This window comes from Sceloporus occidentalis, unplaced genomic scaffold (assembly GCF_023333645.1).
Source record: "Sceloporus occidentalis isolate IW3139 unplaced genomic scaffold, rSceOcc1.0.p SCAF_28, whole genome shotgun sequence".
Classification (NCBI taxonomy): domain Eukaryota; kingdom Metazoa; phylum Chordata; class Lepidosauria; order Squamata; family Phrynosomatidae; genus Sceloporus; species Sceloporus occidentalis.
The window spans coordinates 7,755,594-7,767,709 of record NW_028317008.1 but is presented as its reverse complement, the minus strand read 5'-3'; the positions used below and the strand labels follow the sequence as shown (position 1 = coordinate 7,767,709).

General features: G+C 38.3%; 1 protein-coding gene across 1 annotated transcript in view; it reads right to left on the bottom strand.

Annotated features, from left to right (window-relative positions):
• The window catches only part of LOC149299769 (protein phosphatase 1H), a 54,602-nt gene extending 46,654 nt beyond the window's left edge, over positions 1–7,948 (bottom strand). The window contains exon 1 of the mRNA XM_089486136.1: positions 7,716–7,948. Within this exon, the coding sequence (XP_089342262.1) occupies positions 7,716–7,948 (233 nt within the window). The remainder of the gene's footprint in view (positions 1–7,715) is intronic.
• Between the last annotated feature and the right edge of the window lie 4,168 nt (positions 7,949–12,116).

Here is a 12,116-nt window from a genome sequence, read left to right as displayed (position 1 = left end):
GAATGATAAAACATCCTACACATATCATTTTGAACAATGGCCATGTTTACCAATTTACCACATAACCCGGTTGATCTCCTCAAGATTTGCATTTTGCTCCAACATTGCTCCTCAACTTTATTAGTTATGAAGGCTCTTGCTGGAAGGACTAAACTGGCCCTGTAGAATGCATAGTTACATTATGCATACTCAGTCCATCTTGTCTAAAACACTCCCAAACGATATCTGGCCCCTTCAAAAGCACTACCTAACTCCCCACCAGAAAAAAATGGGCCTTTTTAGGTGACCCAGCATCACCTTGACTTTTCAGTGCCAATACAAAAACTGTACTGCGTCGATCAAGCAATTTATATCAAAAAAACAGGAAGCCCTAGCCCTTAGGCTGGTGTGATAAAAAAAATGTACCCTGTATAGACTGCAAACCAAGCCAAAAGGCTGGGACTAGTGTATACAAAAATAAAAAGTGCATGTATGGGTCCGAAGTGCAAAGAGTGCTTACCAGCATGTGACACAAAAAGTTTGCTTAACCTCACACATTCACCATTCTGCACAGCACCCCCTGTCTTGGACCAAAGACTAGGGACAAATTGCAACCTCGGGACTTCATGTTATCCCAGGCCTAAAGCCAGAGGACCAAGCTCTCTCTCTCTCTCACACAGGTACTCACTTGATCCTAGCCTAAAGGCTGAGAAGCAAAACAGATTAATCAGCCAATCTTGTCAATGTAACTATGCAACCAAGCCAACCAAGCTCTTCAAGCAGGATAAGCTTATTGGGTTGGCCCTTTATAATGCAGTGAGTTTGAACTCTCCTGCAGACTCAACTCCAGATTCATACTTCACTGAATGGACTACAAGTGAATTTATTTTTAGTACAGATGTCACAAATACGTTTATACAAATCTCAAAATTTATTTACAATGATATTTGTGGTTTTGGAATTCATCTCATCCTTCATTTGAAGGAGAATCGAGGACAATCAAAATGAGACTAAAAAGGGTGAAGGCTATATGTATAGATGTTCAGTTACAATGAAACAGGATATATAAGCATAATGTGATCCTAGACCAAGGGGCATTACAGTGTCCTTTGGCATCCTCAGTAGTCTTCATACGAAGAAGACATTACATTTCGCAAAAAATCTTTTTCAATGGCAAGTCTTTTTTGCCTGGTGTTGAACAAAGACATTAGCAAATTTCATAGTAATGATAGAACACTACTAAACCGGTTTATCGAGTAGCAGCATGTTTGACAGGGATTATTTTAACGCAGACATCGATAATTGCATTTGTTACAACACCTCAATACACGACAATGTAATATGGTAAAAAGAATACAAAAGGAGCCAGTAAATCTGCTCCAAATTATTCAGAACTAATATGATTTTCTCATAGAGAATAATGTCCTTGATTAAAAGGTTTGGGTTTTTTTAAAGTTTGTCCCAGACAACTTCATTCACAAAACTTACTTATTAAAATATAAAAGAGAAAATATTAAATATTTTACAATGTGCTTTTCTATGTGAACTCACAAATTATTGTTCACAATTTGATTGTATAAATCACTTACCATACTGAAGACATGTTTTTCCACAAATATATTTTTTTCTGTATAAATTTTGAAACCATTACTTTGCTGTGGTCCAATCTCCAAGAGGTTTTCAGGTCTCAAGAGCTAGATTCACAAGTAGCAGAGTAACAAAAACATATAACAAATTTGTGCAACCATATATATTTCATATAGTTATAGGGCAATAACTAAAGGATATAAAAGCCCCCCCTTTCAGTTCCCTTAACTTAATTCCCCATCCTCACCGATATCAAAAGCTCCCCAATAATCCATCTTCTCAGGGATCAATAAAATACCCATTTTGTTGTGCAGAAGCCATTTTAAGAACTATTGGTTATGAAAGAAATTCTCCTTTACTAAACTTGACCTTTTATAAGGAAAACCCTTTTAAAAGGAAACATAGGTTTGTGATGGTCTTCATTGTACAAAGGTTTTTTTTTCCCCATATTAATAATGGTCAACTTATTCTTTACACTTCCAGCCATAAAACGACTGCGCTTTTGTGTTTATGTAAAGAACACACTTTTATTTCAAACCTGGTAAAACAAACATAAATGAACATTCAATTGTCCCAAAACAAAGAATGTTTTACCGTATGGAGTTTAAACTCAAAGGCATTTACTTCTAACATTTTATCGTTCTTGTATACAGCCTATTGTATTCTGCCTCTGGGCAGAAAATAACAAGCAAAGAAACATACTTATTGTAATTGGGCCAAGATATACAGTATACGCATGCTTGTGACAGACCCCCTTTTCACTTATCCCTTTTCACATGCACAACCATTTTAACAATATATTTCAAGCCTTCTCGTTATTTTGTCTTTGTAAACATTTGCCTATTTTTACTGGCACTTATTCAGTTCACAATAAATAGAATTTGTGTCTTGTTTTTTGTTAGTAGGTTTGCACAGTTGGAAACCAGCTTGCTCAGTTCTCTACTATCTGTTATATCAAACAAATTTAGATAGAAGAATTAGAAAAAATGTTCCAAGAAAACGCAAGAAAAATAACGCTTAAATAGAATTTCGATGAACTTCTGAAATGTTGACTTATATTGGCTAATGCTAATTTTCAGACTCACAATCTGATGGGAAGTCCTATGCACACACATTCTATATAAACCATTATACTGTACACCAATTCCATGTGCATGGAAGAGGTAGAGTTGGCCCCGTTTGGCTCAAGGGGAATGTAAAGGCCTTGACCCCATGCCCAACACTGTGGCCAACACACAACACTAACAAGCATTGAGGGACCTTACTGAGCCTTCTCTCCGCAGGATGGCTAGAATTGGGGATTGGCTGGTTCTGTGTGCAAAAATGGGTCTGACCTAGGGCAATTGCCCCTACCCCTTGCAGTGGTGACATGGGATTTTTGTAAATGTTGTATGTGAAATACTAAAATGAATAATCAATTAACTTGATATTTACCTTAAAATGAAAAAAAAAAGAATTTCCTTCCAATCACAAATGGGTGGGACTGTCCCCTATGCATTACTAACTGAAAGCTATTCAAATTATGATAACATTTACAAGGCTTGCACTGAAGTTATGAGCAAAAGGGATGTTGTTGCCTTTTTTTCTAAATCCCAGATGATGGACTCGACAGAGTAAATAAAAGAGTCAATGTGATGCTCTGAACATTATTATATTCTTTAATCCCTCCTTTTAAGAAATGACAAGGTCTCTGTCTCAGCACATAAGGATGCATTTAACATGAAGTTACAGAGCACAACAATTTAAAATACTTTAAGTTAATTTATGGTTCAACTGGGTAGAAAAGTTATTTTCTCCCAAGTGTTCCACTCTCGATTTTTAATACTGTGCTAAAAACTGTTCGCCTCCATTGTCCCTGTCCTTAAATTAAGCATTGTACAGAAGGTTAAACACAAATCCAACACATACAAGAAGTAGAAAGTGAGTTGAATCACTTTGCCATCTATTCTCACAGGAAAGTATACAAAAGTATTTCTAATATCATCAGGCTCAAATGCACTAAATAATTAAACAGTAATGATTTAATCACATGATCATGACTCACCATGTCTGAGAAAACAAAGTGACAGTCAATCTAAATGTTTTTTGACATAAGCCCAGCACGCACTAAAAGCTTTATAACTTTGGAAACCTAACACATAAAACAGTGTAAAGCACAATAACCTAGTGGTTATATTGTGAAATAACTAAAAGGCACACTCCAGGCATTACACGCACTTTAATGCATATGATAGCTGCATGGTTCCTTTCAATTTTTGTGATGTCCCCTTTGTAAATAGAAGGGGGGGGGGGGGTTGTGCATATAGATTTGCCCCTTTCCACACCTTCTAGCTATTTTCCGTGTAGGAGATGTGTTCAGCCAAACATTTCTCGATGCACGTGATATACTCACCTTGAGTCAGCTTCAGTGCTCAAACACTGCCAGTGAAATGGCATTCTCACAAAGCTTTGTTAAACTGAATCGGTTACCACGTAGCTGGCGCTCATGGCCTTTTCTGATGAACAGGGAAAATTTGCTATCAGCAGATGGCCTGATCTCCCATGACTAACAAAAAAGATGAAACGTTGTATCTGAGACATAAGCTACAATGTGATTCTATGCTAGCAGGTGCTCAGATCAGGCAAGTTTTGGCAGTATTATAATTCATAACCCCTTGCTGGTGATCGACTGTATCCTAGTACTGTTGGATTTGTGCTAGAAGTAGTATATTCATGAAAGACATTTAAGAAGCAAGAAATTATTTAATACATAGTCCTTACCAAAATGCCCCTCTAGCATTTGTGAGAGATCCAGCTTACCTATTCGATGCTCTGAATGACTGTAAAGTGTAGAATGACTGTTGTCACGGAAACCTCCGTGCCATGGGCTCCTGGAGGGGACAGAGTGCCAGCCTCCTTCCTACAGACTATGGGCCCTGGTAGGGAGTGCCACGTTTCCCAAAGTACAAGAGACAGATTTGGGGTTCCTGTATTTTGGGAGGAAGTTTATGTGTGGTATTACTCTCCATCGGGTCAGGACTTACAGGACAGGACCTCTATGTCTAGTATTTGCACCTGGATCTGATATCCAGCAGGTTTCATCCAGAAGTCAGGGAACCGCCCATGTTTAACATCCTCTCCACAGTCTACAATAGTGACCCCCTACTGGGCTGAGGTGGGCTGAGTGCAAAGGAGGACCTAATGGAGAACTTTATGTGGCTTGCTGTGTCTGTTGTATGTAAATTACCCCTTGTACTGTTTAAATACCCCTGTGTTTCCAAATAAACCCAGTCCTGTTTTCACCTCAACATGAGTGTTGTCTGGTGCTTGGGGTCGGCTGCTATGATCCTTTATTGTCCTTTTCAGGACAATAGCCAGACTGTGTAGCTCAGCTTCAGCTAGCCACAGTGACAGCGCAGCTCCAGAGCAGCAGCGTTCTGTCTGGTGCTGAAGGAGTTAATCGTTGGTGTCCCGGCAGGAGAAAGCAACATTTGGCGGGAGTACCCAGTCGGGGTACAGGGCGTCCCGTCACAACTGTTGGCTAAACAATGTAAAGCTTGAATGAAGTACATGGAAACTACATGCACAATCAGAATTACAAGCAAAAATAGAGACAAATATTTTTTTTTTTATTGTCACATGACACCTACTGCAATAAATGTGTATATAGAGTGACACCAAAATGCTGCATAAGAAAAGATCTGCAACACCTCTCATAAGGTCAAATATGATTTCTAAACGTGTCCTTTACAAAAGAACCAGTGATGTTTCTACCAACACTAGTGTTTATCAAACCTGTTCCAACCCACATTTGACATTTTCCTGTTCATTGCAGAGTCAACAGAATACTGGGGAGTATGCCTAAAATATCAGTGGCAAGAATCTCTTTATGTTAATTAGTGTCCCATCTTGATCCCGATTTATGCACAAACTGTTCGGTATATTGAAGTTAGTCCCATAATACATCAGATAGGAAAATCTTCATATTTGGGAATTTAATAAACATTTTAATCAGCCTATTTATCCAACTCTAGGGTGGAAACATCACAGCCATTGCTTCCCTTTTCAAAAAAATAAAGAATAAAAAAAAGCATTTAGTTAAAAAGTAATAACATGACAAGCTTCCCACAAGTTCCCCTTAGTACTCACTAAAATTAAACATGGATGCCTAGCTCCCCCACATCTTGGGGGCCTATGGAGAGTTAGGGTTTCAACTCTTGCTTTATTATTCGCAATAAGATAGCCAACACTAACAACTTTTTCCAGCACATAATTCGAAATGTGCTCAGAAGCTCAATGGCGTTGGCCATTCATAATATAAAGTGAAGTGATGGAGCTGTAACACTATTACCCCACAAACTTTCCTGCCAACTCTCTCTCTAAGTGCATAAAATCCCTGCCCCCCAAAAAGTTCTCTCAGGTTTAGGAGAAGACTACAGAGCTTTGTATCACCATAACTACAGGACAAAACACTCATTAGGCCACAGTCTGAGACCGGGGAAGCAGTAATCATGCTATCTCCATAAACCACACAAACCAACAACTGTATATATCAAAGATCTTCTGTGTTTAGGTATGTTTCAGTCATTTAGAAAGGCTTGCAGGCTCAACAGCTTTCATCATTTCACAACCAAGGCATGTCTGGAGTATATTTGGACATTTCCCAATGTATATTCAGCAATGTATCATAATCCAAAGTACTTCACTCTTTTTCTAAAGAATGCAAAGGGTCAGAATGCTGTGTTATTAGAATGTGTATCATTTAATAAATGATTGTTTCATCACTTATTATAACGCGTAAACAGCTATGTAGCAATTATGTTAATAATAATAATAATAATAATAACTTAATTATATCTTAAAGTCTAATACTGTGCATGAATGTTTTTCTACAAGTCTGGTAAGATATAGGGGGGTAGCAGCCTTTTATTATTTATTTTAAGACAACCACTTGTCACCGCGACCATTCGGAATTGTGACATCATATTGAACTGGACTGCGTTACTAATCAAAACACAAATGTACACACAGAAACCCAGTTTTCTATAATATGGCCCTCTATGTCACATACAAGTATTACTTGAAACACAGAAACAAAAAGCAATAGTCATTAGCTGTTCTATATTACTAGTCGTTTTGTTGATTTTACATAAGCAGAGGGGATTCTGATCTCAAGGCTAATGAAGTTAGGGTGATCTAGAATGACATGTAATACACTATATGTTCACAATAAGGTCATTCACTAAAGGGAAAGTTGTCAGAAGAGTTGTGGTTTCAGCTCCTTGGCTTCACTATGCATAATGGGAATCCATCCCCAATGAGCTTCTGCTGCAGGGGAGATTGGCTGACCCTGTATGTTGTAAAGTTAAATTAGTGAGGATTATTCAAATTATCTTCAGACATTGAATTATGTTGGATCAGTACTTCTTGCTGGATACATTTCCTAGGAATGGCCCCTCATAATGAAAAATGAAACGAGGGAGTTATAACCACTTTCCTGCCAACTCTCCATTTAGTGAATAAACTTCAGTGTAAAAAAAACACATTTAGAATTCAAATAAGGGAAATATTACACATATATATACCGGTATATATACAAACACACATATATATATAAATATACACACACACATGTGCTGTGAACAAATCTGATGGAATATTAAACAGATTGTGTTTCTACCAACTTAAAGTAGTGTTAAATATCCACAACATTGGATAATTGGCATGACACAATTTTTACATGCATATGTATTACACATGCAAACAAGGGAAAATTAAAATGGACCAGTGAATTTATCCTTTTTGAAATATTTTTTTAAAAAAAATTATTTCCAAATTACTTCAAAGTTTCATCCCTCCTGAAATACATGTTTATGTGGAAATCTACACCCACAGCAACTCAGAAAAGCAGCTATCCTCCACCTCCTGGGCCTTGGAAATCATGACAAGGAAGCTGTGTATGTAGAATCAGATCATGCTCCCTCACCCACACTGCACTACCACCTACTACTGTGTGTGTATGTTTACAATGTGTTATAGAACACACATCCAAAATACTAGTGCAATGACCTTGAAGGAGAGCTATGAAGATTTACTATAACGGGAACTGAAGTCTTAAAGAGGCCAGGCTCTATATACTGTGCTAATGCATTACCATTGACTATACTCACTCTGCATAACCAGTAGCCCAAGGTAACCTCTTGGTCTCCTTTAAGATCAGGATGGGTCTAGCGATGTGATCCGCTGAGCATTCAATCTCATCCTGTGACAGACCCAGGAACTCAGGTCTGCCATATGGAAACCTCAGCGGTAGGTCAGAGCCATTGGCATGATCGGATCCCGAGTTTCCAGCCATGATTCCTCCCATGAAATTGGCCACAGCAGATTTCACCCGTGTGAGCATATTACGAACAGCAAACTGGTGGAAGGAGCATGAATAAAACAGCAACCGAATGAATGCTTGCAGGCAATGGGCTCACTTCAGCTGATCTCCCTTCCCCCTCCGTGCATGCAGAGCGCTGCATGGATCAAGCTATAGCAGCAAGTATCAAGGAAGCGAGAAGAAAAATATATCTGTGTGATGAGAGCTCTACTACAGGTTCACAGCATTCCGATCTTGGAGCTAAACCGTTGATCATGTGACAAGCAAAATGTCATGTGACCAACAGCCTGGAATGGTGCTGTAAGGAAGAGATTCTTACGTAGAATGTACAGTAGGGGTGCGCCAGTACTTCCTTACCTGATTATCTCCCGGGTTTAGTTCAGTTCTAAGCGGCACACGAGTCACGTATGGTGTGATGGCTGCGCTGAACGACCAGGAAACGTATTAGCCCTGGCAATAGTGGAAAGTGATTGGTGTGGTTATGTTGGTAAATACTGCTAGTGTAATGAAACCACCTAGTCTGGGGACAGAATTAATTTTAGTGTAAATATTGTAAGCCAGGAGTAACCAGTGTTTTTTTTACTTTTTATTTTTTGTTTTCAACAAACAGAAGATAAAATAACACGACCAACATCCATGTGAAAATGATACCGAGCCTAAGGTATAAAGCATCTGGTTCGGGGTATTTCGCAATCAGTATAGTGTCTTACTGTTCTGTGTGTTATTTAGTATTTAATATGTCTGTTGCAACACATAAAATACACAACATGTACATAGGGCTGGGGTAGATACTGCCTGATCCTGAATAGGGAAAAGGTCACTGTCCGAGACTACTACAGGCTCCGCTTCCTCAAATGACTAATCCCAAGCCCTCACTGTCCTAGTCTTCTCAGCCATTGTACATTTGTTATATCTATTCCGATCCACACACACACATTTTTGTGTTGTGTAAGGCTAGGTTTCCACTTGTTTTTTGCTTTTGTTTAGTTTTTTGCTAAAAACGCCCATAATAACGCCAATTCAGTGAAAAAACGCTGCGGCCAGATGTTAGTTGTTCTTCAATAGGAAATCGCACAATGCCATATCCACTTGGCGTTTTTCTCTTTGGCGTTTTTTCAGTCCTCTTTGGCGTTTTTCTTCTTTTTTGGGCTCTGTGGCAGTTTTTCAAAATCGCAGCATGTTGACACTATGGCGTTTTGTGCAAGGAAATCTTGGCGTTTTTCTCCAATAGAAGTCTATGGGAGAGAAAAAACGCCATGAAAAAGCCATGTTGGCATTTTTAACGGCATTTTTTTCCACAGTTACAATGCAGAGGATGGACCCAGTATCTGTGTGTCCTACGAGAAATAGGCTGGAAACAAACAGTTTCACAGAAAACAAAGTTCATATTGAATTTTACACCATCTGGAACAAACATGCCATTACAAACAAACATACCCAACTGGATCCTGCGTGCCAAAAGCACTTGGGGCCAATCTTCCTAGAGGAGCAGACATTCGGAATAAAACATGCCTTACAAACCACAGAAAAGAGACAAAAGGGTCCACCGGGGCATGTTTAAGTAGAACTCTACCAAGGAAATAACATCAGGAGGGGGCAGATACTTGCCATTTATCCTAATCCCTTTTAGCTGGGTGACAATTCTAACGTGTAAAGGCTGGAAAAACTGCCTAAAGTCAAAAAAGCAATTTCCACAGAAAACTCCAGAAAAAACGCCAAAACGCAGGAGAATGCAGTGGCAGTTTTCTTGGCGTTTTTCCTGGCGTTTTACATCAAGAAAATAACTCAGGACAAAAACCCAAGTGGAAACCTAGCCTAATGATTGCTTCTTTGGTGTGATGTTAAATTATTGACTGCTGTGTCTGTAAATGCTTGGTTAGGCTGTCAATGGTTGTGTTCTGCCCTACTTCTAAGTGCGTCTTGTGTATTTATGTTCTGTCTGTGAATAAACTAAATTAATTGGGATCACTTTTGTCATATTTATATATTTTTATCTTGACAGATTATTTTTCTAAATCTAAACTATGAGTCTGTGTTTATTTCTTCACATATACCTGTAATCTCTGGTTGGATTGATATGTTGCTTCCTCTGTGTTCTTTGACCACACTTAGTTCTGTTTCATGTGCAATGAGAAAAATATGGGCTGCGGTAAGCAGGTATACTACATCACTATAGTTTTTGTTGTATTTTTATTTCCCCTATGCTGTAATGGCAGACACATAGAAGCAGCAGCCCCTATGCCACACAACTGGGGGCAGTGATCTGCCACCCCAGCACACCTCTACTCCATGGGCCTATGTACAGTATGGAGGACAGCACCTAATTGCTTAAAATGTATAATGCTTGGATACCACATTATAGCCTAGCAGTCGACGTAGAGGACAGCTGACATAAGTAAGTAGTGAAGGTCAGCCGGATCTAAGTGAGTGCCCAGTCAAGATAAGCCCATGGTGAAGGAAGAGAACCTCAGGACAGGAAATCGGCTAGATATTGCTGGTCGTGCTACAGATCTCAGCTATCCTAATTGTTAATGAACACACACTATAGGCCCTTATAGTTACACACTATAAGTAGTTATAGTTAGTAATATGTGAATCAAAGAACAACAGTCAAGACAAACTTAACAAAGGTACAATGTATGTACTAAGATAGTATCAGTAAGTGTGCCTTTACACAGTTTGTCAAAAGTTTTAAACTAATTCAATTTACAAACACTGAATGTGTTAAGTGAATAAATAAGAAGCAAAGCACAGGATTATTGGATCTGAGAATAATGCTTTAAAATATTAAAGCTGATTTATCTAGGACAAGTCCTCGTAAAAAGGCTCAGACTTGGAGAGAATGGAAACTAATCTGGAAAACAGGGTCAAACTTCAAATGCTCAAACAAAATCATTTTAATATAGAATTTTTATGACAATCAACAATACATTTGTAGAGATGTACTTTTTATTTTAGAAGGCTAAAGGGAAAATTGTGGATTTCATGAGGGTGTATTTAAATGGGTTGAAATCCATGTAACAGACTATAGTCAAAAAAGTAATGATAATAACGTGAAAAATGTTTTATATATATATATATATATATTCTATATACCGTATATACGGTATATATATATTAATATATATATATATATATATATATATATATATATATATAGCGAAAGAAACGTTAAAAAATAGCGCAGTATACTATAGGGCATTTTGTTCTCTCATAAAATTAAAAAACTAAACATAATATTCTCCTCGGTTAACATTTGGAAGAATTTAAAATTCCACTTTTCATCCAGCCATTTCTCCATTAACCACTTGCAAAGTATTTTTATCCTTATTGTTCGCTACCAATTATTATGCTTCGTATTGGCTCTAGAAAGAAGACAGACAGGTCTCCCTTAAGCAGTGACGGAGAGATCTCCTTAGTCCTTACCAAAGGTGCTATTTTTCAGAGTTCTACCTGTACACAGTAAACCATGGCAATAAACTTTAAAATTGTATGCCAAAATATAAGTACAGTAACAGGGTGAACAATAACATTACAAATGCCCTCCACCATACCGAGTAAAGCAAGCAAAATAAAATATTAGAAAAAAATATTAATTGCACCTTTGAAGATGTTAAAGAAATCTATTTTGGTAGAAATATTATTTTTCATATTTTTCTTATGAAAGTTTAATTACTTGCAAAAACACCAAAATATAAGAAGCTGTTATATGCTTTTGCGTCACTTGGAAGTATAGTTTATCCAGCAAAAAAATTTAATGAGGCAAAATTTTGCATGATCAAAGCATTATTTCTGTATGTAAAGGCCATGTAAGTACTTTCCAGAGCCAGCCCTTACATTGGTCCTGGTGTGTCCCTGGGACCCAGTCTGCACTTTGAGAGGGGAGTCAAGTTTTTTTGCACTTCTCTTTCTCCATGAATCTATATACCTGGCCTTTTGTGCACTTCTGGAAAAATACAAAGCCACAGGAAAAACCTCTCCCTTTCCTCCACTTGAGGGAAAGAGGGTGCCCATTAGCCCCACCCTTTTGCGGACATGCATCGGGAGGAGCAGCGTACTGCAGGGTGGTGGTGGGGAATCAGAGAGGCAGGAACGTAGCAGGGCCAAGTAAGGTGAGTTTACACAACCCGTGGTTAAACGTGAGGCTGCTGTGGGAGTATGCATGCATGCATGGATCTGTGTGTGAGAG